Here is an 11,867-nt window from a genome sequence, read left to right as displayed (position 1 = left end):
GGATATCTGTTCTCAAAAGTGACCAGGTTTCCTTTTGCCCCCTTGAACTTCCATGAGTTGAGGATCATCTGAGTTGCATCCATGAATAATTTTATCCTCTGCTTTCCTGCTTGGAAGGCATTTTCGTAGCAAAGTACTGGTTTAGTAAAAGCAATAAATAGGAGTCTCCATGCAAGAGAAATTGGAGTTTCCTAACATGCACATGATTCAAAAAATAAAAATAAAAAGTAAGGTGCCTTGAGATGCTGGCAGTTTTAACATTTGGAACAGAAGAGTTCATATATATATTTACATCCTAACTGCTCAATTTTACCTTACAAGCGTCAATTTAGGAAAATATACAGTACTTTTGCATATAATGGTAACTTGTGAGCCCCTGAGTCAAGTAGAGAGGATTTAAATACAAAAAGGAAAACAGCCATTAAAAGCACTTACATTGTATGTGGAATAAACAGTACAAAATGATTATTTCCCCGGAAGACCAGGATCAGAAACATGCCTATGAAGACCCAAGACTCCTACAGTGCTTAGGGATGAATCTGTCAAAGAGGGATGCCTAATTGGATGAAGGCAAGTTTTCCTTTGCCTTGGGGGGTGAAGCTCTAAAGAGAGATCACTGTCTTGTTTTAAAAGTGAAGTCAAGTTGTCTTCCGAAGCGGTGTTCAGATGCACTCCACTTGAGAGGGATTCTTTGGATTTAAGTTTGGATTTTTCAAGGTCTAGAAATTCAGGACACTGATGAAAGAAAAGAGATGAAAACACATTTTTATAATTCATTTGGACATATTTCTAAATGACACCATGAAATCTCAACATGCTTACTTCTCCCATAAATCTGTATTTGATTAGTGGTCTTAACCAGTCTTTCCCTCTCAAAGGTGGGTCAAGACATTGGAGGTCAAACGTTGGTTTAGATAATCTTACCCAGCCATTCCAAGATCTTTAATTTTACTCTGAAGCCATATCAGATTGTTATTATTATTTTAAACACAATATTTCACACTGAGTTTTCCAGATAAGTTTTAACTCAAAATTCCCAACGTAACTGGGATCAGAAAGGTGGGTCATTTGGTGAGTACAATTGGGGAACACAGAGAAACAAAAAGGAAGGACAATCAACCATTCCTTGGCAGAAAAAGTCATGTAAGTCCACTGAAAACAAAAAACAAGGTGCATGATTTCACATGTTTCCCAGTCATTCAAAACCAGTTAGAGATAAATCAATGTCTACCTTCATACTTTAGAGAGATTGCATTATTTTCCTTCAGGCACATTACTCTGTGCTGTTAAAATAGTTTCATTCCCCAGAGCATTTTCCGCTCAATCCCCAAACTTCTAAAAAAGTTTTCACAAGATTGTTCTGTAAATTTTTATTTAAATTGCTGTTCTTAAGTCCAGTTTGGCCACAGTATTTAAGTGATTAAGAAAGAGTCCCAAAATGGAATTCCAAAGGAATTACACTTTTCACATTAACAAAATCAGAGGGCTTCCTCACAGGACTTCAGAGGAAAAATAAAGAACACTAACATTTCTCCTACCATCATCAAGGTGAGAAACTTTTAGAGGTCCTTAGTGATGGGTGGGCACAGATGTGATTATTATCTGATTACTCCTGGTCTCAGGTCTTGTCTGGTCGGCTGCTATTTCTTGCCCCTTCCTTCCCCAGATCCTGTTCAAGAGTGTCTCTAGAGCAAATTACAAACCTTTATCTAAACATTTTTTGGACCCAGGGGTAGTCTTTAGTTTTCAATGATCTACCATTTATAAACTCAAGTAGATTATTAACTCTTGAAAAGGCTTTTTCTTAAATAAAAAAAAAAAAAAAAAAAACTAGTGTTTTAAGATCACTCTTCTAGGTCCACTGTTCTCAAGCTTTAAATGAGCAAAAGAATTGGCGAGAAGGGGTGGGATTGAGGGAAGCTTGTTTAAAACAGAAATTACAGGGCTCATTCCCAGACGTTCTAATTGAGTAGAGACAGAGATGGAAACGAGAGTGTGCGTTTTCTACAGCAGCCCAGGTTATTCGATTCTGATTCAGATGGTACCTGGAAACACCCCTCGGGAGATGCTCTAGTCTATACTCACCTGTGAGGAAGGACTGAAACTTCGATCTGTCTTGATGGACGCGACCGGATGACTGGTTCTCATCAGGCGGATGGTGGGTCTCTGATACTCTCCTCCTGCAGTGACCATACTATAGGCTGGTGGGACCACAGTGGTTTGTTTCTGCAGCAGCTGTAGGATGGTCTGGATGTCTGCAGTCATTTGGGATTCAAGTCTGCAGGACAGACAGAAATGGGGGAAGACAATCCTAAAATAGTTCAGGATTGCAAAACATTTGAAAAAAACTGCAGCACCACCACCAAACAGAATTGTGGCCTTGCTTTAAACAAGAAGGACAGGAGAGGGAGCACGGAGATGCTTGCTTGCTATTGCACAGTAATGGCTCTGATAATGATCCTTGCTCCTGTTCCTTTAATAAGATCCTAACAGAAAAACACCAGAATGAAAAGACTACATTTTCACAGTGTACATTGTATTACATTACAGTTAAGCTTTATTGATTTCAAAATGGAAAACACATTGAGAATCTATTTTTAATCAGTCATTCTCTTTGCTTTTAAGTCAGGTTTTGGTCAGTTTCTCATGAACATTTTATTTACTCTTTAAAAAAGAGATATTATAGCACATTTCTTTCATAATTGCAAAAACTGGATAATTTATTATGTGTTTCAAATTTATATTATCAATATTTTCTGTTACCTCTCTCCTATTCACATCGTGTTGTATATTATTCATTACATTCTTTCCTTACTGTTAAGTACTGTCAAATGCTAAATTCCTTTCCCATCTATAGTTCAGGGCCTTTGGTATTTAGAAACAGACCAAATATAAAAGTTCACTTGCTTTTATAGCCCATCTGGCTTGCAAAATACCAGCCTGATCATTTTTTCCCCAAAGTTCACAAGTAGCCAAATGGCCTGTTAATTTCATTTTCATTTTAAATTAAAATTCAAGAGAAAAAACAACAGAATACAATGGATCTGATTCCTCTCCTTTGCATGTGTTAACAGTATTAAAAAAGAATTTTGTGGGTATAAAACAGAAAATTTAGACCATATGCCTCTTGAGATAACTTTTAACTCTTTACTTGTTAGTGCTTACATTCTATTTCAATGGAAAATGCAAGAAAAAGGTAAATTTTACCAAAAATGTTAAAAGCATAGACTAATTTTGCCCAGTTATATACATGCTATATTTGTGAAGTTTAAAATGGAGAGAACTTAGCCTTTGATTTGAGAGAGAACAGAATAAACCTGGACAGCATGAGAAAAGATCATTCTTCTTCTAGTGTTTAATATTGACACTAGAAATTTTCCTTCTGAAAATCATGGTAACCTATACTTTGTTTGTACAGGTTTTCTATATTTGGTATATTTGGTATGCATAGCCATGTAGCTTAGTGTTTCTAAACAAATAGCTATAAATTATACATGACTGTACCTTACGGGTGTCAAAACCATACACCAAAAATTTGAATTATCAACTAGTTTATTACCTACTTGTTACCCATTGTTTTGATCTAATATTTTTATGGTGCTAACTAAACAGGGAAGACTCATTATTTTATTAAGCATCAATACTTTCTTTCATGCTTCAAAGTACGGCACAAATTTATCTGCACACCCAAATCTTACCTTATTCAGAATTAATTTCTCTCTCCTCTGAGTCCCCAAAGAAAATTCCATATTCATTGTAAATATTTCTGTATGAATTTATCCTATCATGAACAGCATTTAATATTTAGGGAGTAGCTTACACACTACATGTAGAAGGATTTGGGGGTGGACAGTGGAATAATAAAAACTTCATCAACAAATGAGATTAAAGACCCAACAGAGAATCACACAATATGATAATGATTTTGATGCCTTACAAAACCTTTGTCAAACAGTAGTCATCTTCAAGAAACAGCATCTCTATATCACAGATTCTGTCTGAGAAGGGAAAACCGATTGGAAGTGTGCCTTCAGTAACAGCAGCATGCGGCCCGTTAGTGGGACTCCTGAACAGAAGACCATCACGTGCAGGTGGGGCAGATGTTGCAGGGTGAGAACGAGGCTGTTTGTGCCAACATGACTTAGCTGAGACTGTAGACCACCTTTATCAACGTGACTTAGTTGCTTGTTTCAGGAAAACTTTGCCTGAGAAAAATAAGTCTAAGGGAATAAATAACTCTACTCCCTCAGGAACATTCTACAGATTAAGTCACTGGAGACAGCAAACTGATCTTGAGAGCAAATAACTTGCTTAATCAAATTTTATTTATTGATACTTGCTTTAAGATCCTCATGTCACTGTGTCCATCAATCCTGGACTATCATGTTATGAACTTAGCCCAAATCCCTCAGTTTTTTTGACCTGAAAGGCCCAAACTCCAAAGTCATATAAATACCCCACTTTTTACTTTCCTTTCTGAGATAATACTTAAGACTCTTTCTAGGTCAAGGTCTTCCCGCAGTGATTATGAATACTTAGTTTAGTTGTATTAATGATAGTCTGATCTTTTGCAATGGATTGAATGTTTATGTTGAAATGCTAATGGTGAAATCCTAACCACAATGTGATGGTAGTAAGAGGTATGGCCTTTGGGATGTAATTAAGTCATAAAAGTAGATCCTTCATGAATGGTATTAGTGCCTCATACGCCAGAGCCCCAAAGAGCTCCCTTCCTCCTCTCATGTGACACAGAGAGAAGACAGCCATCTATGAACCAGGAAACATGCTCTCATTAGATACAGAATCTCCCAGCACTTCCATCTTGGACTCGCCAGTCTCCAGAACTGAGAAATATCTGTTGTTTATAAACCACCCAGTCTACTGTATTTTTGTTACAGCAGCCCCCGAAGACTAAAACATTCAAGAAGAAGAATTTTAGTAAAGAATTTCTCTATTATGCATAGGTTGTATTTTCATGTTTAATGATTAGGATCTATCAGTTTAATTGGAATGGACTCTTCGGATGACACTAAATAATTCTATTCTACTCTGGAAGAATTAGAGAGAATTTTGAAAAATTCTAGCTTGGTCTTTAAAACAGAAAAGCTCAATTTTATAACTTTTTCTTTTGCCAGTGAAGGGTAGCAGCAGACGCCACCCCAAAATAAGCCACTTTGGCATATTGATTCTTCTGAGCTGTAGGCACTTGGAGAACAGCAAGTGTGGGGAGAGGCTTTCTCTGAGCTTCTCTTATCTGCCTAAAGGCAGATATTCCAGAAGGAACTCAGTTGTCATAAATCCCTTCCCTGGGAGATTCAACAACCAGGGAAGATTGAATTTTGTTACAGAATAGGCATCACACCAAGACAAACTTGGTCACAAACTATCATACCTCCCACCTGTTCTTTCAAGGGATCATTCATCTATCTTAAAAATCATTTACTCTCCTCTAAGGGACCTAAATCCCCCAGCTCCTTTCCCTATTAAGATGGTATTTAATCCTGAATTCTAAGGCACCTCAGGAAGTAACTCATTTTCCTCTGAGGATCTACCATGTGTATATGAGGTATACATGTTAATACATTTATGTTCATTTTTTTTTCTTGTTAATCTTTTATTATAGGGGGTCTCAGCCAGAAACTCAGAAAGGTAGAGGGAAATTTATTTTTCTTCCTCTCCATCAGCATAGCTAAACAGCTGTGTAAAATGAGTGTTTTCATTCACATATTATCAAAGGCTCACAGTGTACCAGGCACAGTGTTCTGCAAGGGATGGAGTCAGCACTGAAAGCTTTTATATCCACTCGGGCTTCCCTATACAAAGTGTGGTCAGATTTGGGAGCTTGTTAGAATGTGGATTCTGGACCTAGACTTAGAATCTACATTTTAACAAGATCCCCAGGTGATTCGAAAGCACATTAAAGTTTGAGAAGCATGGCTTTGGGATCAAGCGTTAGTGATTTTCCCTAAATATATATATCCGTAGGCATAATATATAAGTATGTAAGAACATTTCTTATATAAACCTTTAACACCATATAGAGTTTAATTGGCCATTAAAGCAAAAAGCAGCAACAGCCAGGATGACTCAAGATAGACTATTTATATTTGTTTTTATTGCACTGTGTACTTAATATGTGCATTTGGATGAAAGAAATGGGGTAGAAATTTACAGTTCTGCTACATTTGAACAGAATACTGAAGCTAAACAGAGCAGATCCAACTTAAGAAAGTATACCAGGATTCTCATCCTGCAAAGCTGAAGTTTAAACTGAGCTGCCTTCTTCAAACTTTTGCCTTCTAAAGTGGAGGAAACAGGTTCTTGGAGATGTCTGTGCAGTAAAAATGCAATATATTGGATTTTAAATCCAAAGAGGTTGAATCAGACAATAAAATGTTTTTGAGACCTACCTAGAATTTAGTAAATATGTTCAAAAACATACAGATGCTAGGACATGTCAAAAAGATTTAGTTGCAGTTTGGCCGTGAAAAAAAGTACTGTATAAAAGCAATTTTATAACTAACATAATAAAATGGTAACAGCTATTAGTATTAACAGTGTGTTAGTTGTTCAGTCATGCCCACATTTTTGTGACCCCGTGGACTGCAGCACACCAGGCTCCTTTGTCCATGGGATTTTCCAGGCAAGGATACTGGAATGGTTTGCCATTTCCTTCTCCAGGGGATCCTCCTGACCCAGGGATTGAACCTGGGTCCTGCAGGCAGTTCTTTACCAACTGAACTACCAGGGAAGCTCATTAGTATTAGTATTAATAGTAATACTATTAATGGTGATTGCAAACCAAATGGGAACTAGGTGTACATGCTCTTAAAATTTATACTTTCAGTTCCAGGACACATTAAAGGCAAGTTTTTTTCAGTGATCTTTGATTTACACCAGCAGCAATGATTGGCATCCATGACAAGGCAACAAGGGAAAATTAAAATCTCAAATTTCACCTTCAAGAAAAATCCAAATTAGGTAACATAGAAATATATGACGAGTAGAAGAATGTACTCAAACAAGTATCAGTAACAGAAATGAAGTTAAGTTCATCATTAATTATGTTTGGCCTAACCAAAACTCTTTCTATTTTGTAGCATATATACTCTCCACATGTATTAATTAGTCTTCACAATAATACTGCCAGTCAGAAGAGGTCGAAAAAGGAAACTGAGGCTAAAGAAATTTAAATGACTTGACCTAGTAATCCTGTTAGTAGTTAAGTAAGAGAGTTATAACTTTAAGCTGAACAATTGTTAAGTGCTGTGCAAGTACTGTGCTGAAGAAATCACTGTCCCTGTCATTCATCCATTCATTCAGTCATTTTTTTTCAATTACTCCAGGAATTGAATGCATATTGCATGGTGGCGCAGTGGTAAAGAATCTGCCTGCAATGCAGAAGATGAAAGAGACGTGGGTTCTATCTCTGGGTTGGGAAGATCCCATGAAATAGAAAATGGCAATCAGCTCCAGTATTCTTGCCTGGAAAATTCCATGAAAAGAGGAGCCTGGTGGGCTACAGTCCATGGGGTTGCAAAGAGCTGGACACGATTGAGCCACTGAGACACACACACACACACACACACACACACACACACACACACACCCACCCACCCAAACACACAAAGAAATACACAGGAATAGAGGAAGGTCAAGTTCAGAAATCACACTTTCATTTATCAGTTCTGTGTGTACAGTATGTATTTTGATATATATTATGGCTAAAAGATCAGTGTAGCTTGGTATAAATAGAAGAGAGAGATAGGAAATGTAGTAATTAACTAAATATGTTTCTCTGAGCAATAATAAGTATGATCATGTCAAGTTCTTATACCTTAAATAGGAATTACTGACTCTAAGTAAGTGATCATCTGTTTTAATTTTCTCAGATGCGTTTCAATTTTACAAGACTGATATTTGACACTTGAGAATGGGATATAGGTCTCAGTTTTTTAACTTTCAAAGTTTGATTAAATTGCATGAAAAAATACAAAAAATATCATCAGTTCATGCAGTATTGTCATACTTTTCTTTGAAATTAAGGCATATACATTTATTTAAATTTACAAATTAGTTGGTGTTCTAATTCCTTTTGTCTATTTTAACTGCTAATTCATCTTTCATGGTAATGTATATTTGTGTAGACACACATTTTTACGTTTATTGTATTATTTGACACTGCTCAATTCTGGCATAAAGATTTAAAAAAAAAACAATAAAACAACAAGCAACATCAAAAAAACACAAGAAAAAGTAAGCATAGTAGCTAGTTTATGTGTATAAGCAAAACACATAGAATGTGGTAAGTATAGATAATGAGTAAGCAAGTAGTTTGTTAGACATGGGCAGACTTCATAAGATGCATTAAATAAAAACAGCATGCTAGTAACCTGCAAGACATTCCGAAGATAGAACAGAAATGTGATGTAACAAACCAGAGTATGGCTTATACTGTGGCCAAGTGTACTTGACCTTACATCTCAGTGATGGAGTAAGTGTGTGTCATTGGTGTTGGGCAGTTTTTAATCTGTGGACCTTTTTTTGTGGAAATCTCGATTCTCATCCTCAGAACCACAGCATCAGCAGGGAAGGCTGATGAGAGAGAGATATATATAAATGTCATGTAAATCAGGATTCAGGTTGTGTGATTCTTTTACCAGGATTGTACGTATTGGAAATGTGTTAATTACCCCATCTGGCTCTCCTCCTCACTCACTGTGTGTTTTAAGTTGATTTAGTAAATCCTGTGATTTGAGCATCTCAGTTTAATCCATGCAGTTTTCCGTGTGTGACTATTGGAATACCTTGCCCAGTGGTGTCCTGGAGAATACCTTGAATCAAGGTCACTTTCCACACGTAACACAACTAAGACAGTATCATACATCTATTTTTCTTAAATCTGATTTATCAGTTTAATTTTAAGGAACTCACGTAGATTTGGGTTAAGGGGTTCTATCCTTTCTAAAACCAAAATTTATTCCTTATCTTAAAAGGTCATGGATCAAAGATGGAGGGAAAATGGAGAGGATCTGGACTTCAACTCAATCACATTTTTGCCAAGTTGGCTGAAAAAATAAATGTTTAAATAATTTTGTCAATATTAAAACAAATGCCATAACACATAACTAAGTTACCAGGAACCACCACAAACTATAAAAGGAGGATTGAAAGAGGAAGGGTGTTAGTCAACAAACTAAATATGAATTATTTGGGAGGATTAAAAAAAGGAAGTTTCTTAGGCAAGCAATGCTGATGAGATACTGATTTTATGACAAGTGAAGAAAAAATAGGATTCATGCTGCCAAAAGTGTGAAGTGTTCTAAATAAATGCTCCTTGCAAGACATTAATAATTCTGTCAACTTCTAGTCTTATTTTAAATGAGAAAGTGTATAAGGAAAGTGTATATGAGATTGATAGCAGGATGAATTTGCTATTTACAAAGCATAAAGCCAGACCCCACTACGGGCTTGGATTACGTTATTCCTTTGCCTGGTGATTGCTTATACCTGTTAAGCTGTTCCTGAAGCAAATCTAATCTTTGCTCCACTTCTCCATAGGTGAGGTCGCTTTCAGTTTCAGAGACTCCCCAGGCAGCTTGCTGAAGTGCTGAGGGACTAGGCTCATCAGCCTGAGTCCCAGTATTTTCTCTTTCCCAGCTTCTTGTGTCAGTGACATCTGTGGGAAACAGCAAAATAGATGTCAGCTTCTTTGAGTGCCCATTTATAGCTACAGAGATATCCACGATACAAGCAGGAAGAGATCCTGACATTTAACTGGAAGATAGAACCATAGCGGCTCAGGGACTGGTCGAGCAACTGCAGCCAATAGGTAGCTGACTCCCATCCACCCTGATCCTGACTGCCGCCTCCCCAACCTGTTTCCACACAGCTGGTTATGAGTCTTCAGTTCAATTTCCCTTTCTATTTTGTGCTAAGGGGAAACATGGATGGCCAACCCTAAACTCTAGTAAGAGAACAAAGACTTTGAGCTTTTACATCTGGGGAGAAACAGCACCGTATGTATGTACTGGTTCACCTCCCATTGAAGATTTTAAGGCTCTTTGGACATGACTTGCACATGGCACACCAATCCAGTGCTAGTGGAGTTGGGAGTTTATTTCAGAGAGAAAGGAGTATGTTTTCCTCACTCAGAGGACTGGTAGCAGAAAAAGACCGACTTCATTTTCACATGGAAATAACAAAAAGTGATTTTGCTGTGATAGAAAGACTTTTGTTTTTCCTTTTGGACAAGTACTTATGATTAAACACTGACAAAAGTTATGTAAAGTTATGGAATTTATATCTTTGGTTATTTAAAAAATTGGATAGAAAGTAACCCATTTGGGGAGAATTAGCTATGATTCTAGAGACAAGGAACAGCATTTGTAGGGTTTCTTGAAATCCCTTCCTTTCCTACAGTTTCTTCGAAAGTACCCCCTATCCACAGGTAGCAGACACAATTTCTGTGCCTCTTCTTCATGGGTTTTCTATCACTATACTTTTCTCTTTGAATGCACAGAAGTCTCTAATGAGGCGCCAACAATGTCTGCTTCACGTGGGTGAGGCTCTAACAAAGGGATTAAGACATCCAAAGATGGCATTAGGGAACATAAGGTCAGGGTTCCCTATGCTACTGAAATGGTTAACAGACCTTAGAGGAAATTAGAGTCTTCCTTATCTACCGAAGGGGCTTCCTTAGCAGCTCAGTTGGTAGAGAATCTGCCTGCAGTGCAGGAGACCTAGGTTCGATCCCTGGGTCAGGAAGATCCCCTGGAGGAGGAAATGGCAACCCACTCCAGTCCTCTTGCCTGGAGAATTCCTTGGAGAGAGGAGCCTGGTGGGCTACTGTCCATGGGATCCCAGATTCGGATACAACGGGTGTTTTGTTTTCTAAAGTGACAATATGTAATTTCCTATGAAATTGAACATCAAAAATGTTATGGCTGAACTTTTAAGTAATACATCAGCAGATTTTCACTGAAAAGTATGATTTCTTATTCACACACATGTGACTTTAAAATGCAAAACAATAATATAATGTTTTAGTACACTAGGTTTTCAATTTTGGAGAAGTAATGCCAAACAAATAGAACACTCATATAAATGGCTGGATGATGCCAATGTTTTCCCCTGTCTAGCCTTTTGCTAGACAATAAAACAAAAACAATAAAACTGACAGGATGGAAGTTACATATTATACTCAGAAGTTTTGTGCTGAGAAAGCTTACAGTATTTCCACGTATGCCTAATAGCTCTCTCATTCTCAAATCATATATAAGATATTGATTTTTAAATAACAGTAGTGAATTACATGCAATAAATTATGTAGGATTTTATTTTTTCTTCAGTGCTCAAGAAAAATACTAATAATCTCTTAGCAAAAAAGAATACTTGTAAACTATTGGGTAAAGCCTTCCTTGATTATAATTTACTCTTTTATTAAAATCTGGATATGTGTGATTAGCTTGTTTTAACAGCAATATGAAAAAAAAAGAGTTCAAAGGGGAGATCCTGCTTAGTGGTCTTAATCAAAATGAGCATCCTTTTAGATACTTTCTAAATATAGCTCAGAATCTGCACTTGGTTGCCTTGGAAAATGTTGCTATAGTTGCAAGACATGTTTCTGAAAATGGATGAATAGAAAGTAAACTTTCGTTTGGTTCTGGGTACACACTTTTCAACTTTTGACCTCAATCTAAGTAGGATCAGAGTGCATTTAGTTTGATTTTTTTCTTTTCAGTTCTGTCTAAAGGTGCTTCTCTGTTGGATTCAGCAGGACAAATGCTAGAAATGTAAGTGGCATTTCCTATTGATGATAAAACTAAAATCTCTGGGGGTTTAGTGGTTTGAATCACAACAGTTAC

At 36.9% G+C, this 11,867-nt stretch overlaps 1 protein-coding gene across 1 annotated transcript in view; it reads right to left on the bottom strand.

Annotated features, from left to right (window-relative positions):
• Positions 1–465: 465 nt before the first annotated feature.
• Positions 466–11,867, bottom strand: part of KCNH7 (potassium voltage-gated channel subfamily H member 7) — a 512,879-nt gene continuing 501,477 nt past the window's right edge. Inside the window, exons 14-16 of the mRNA XM_052662434.1 lie at positions 9,511–9,679; positions 2,086–2,278; positions 466–735 (exon numbers count right to left, since the gene is read on the bottom strand). Coding sequence (XP_052518394.1) covers positions 466–735; positions 2,086–2,278; positions 9,511–9,679 — 632 coding nt within the window. The remainder of the gene's footprint in view (positions 736–2,085; positions 2,279–9,510; positions 9,680–11,867) is intronic.

This window comes from Budorcas taxicolor, chromosome 2 (genome assembly GCF_023091745.1).
Source record: "Budorcas taxicolor isolate Tak-1 chromosome 2, Takin1.1, whole genome shotgun sequence".
NCBI classification, from domain to species: Eukaryota; Metazoa; Chordata; class Mammalia; order Artiodactyla; family Bovidae; genus Budorcas; species Budorcas taxicolor.
The sequence above is the reverse complement of the archived record's forward strand: the minus strand, read 5'-3'. Positions and strand labels throughout refer to the sequence as shown.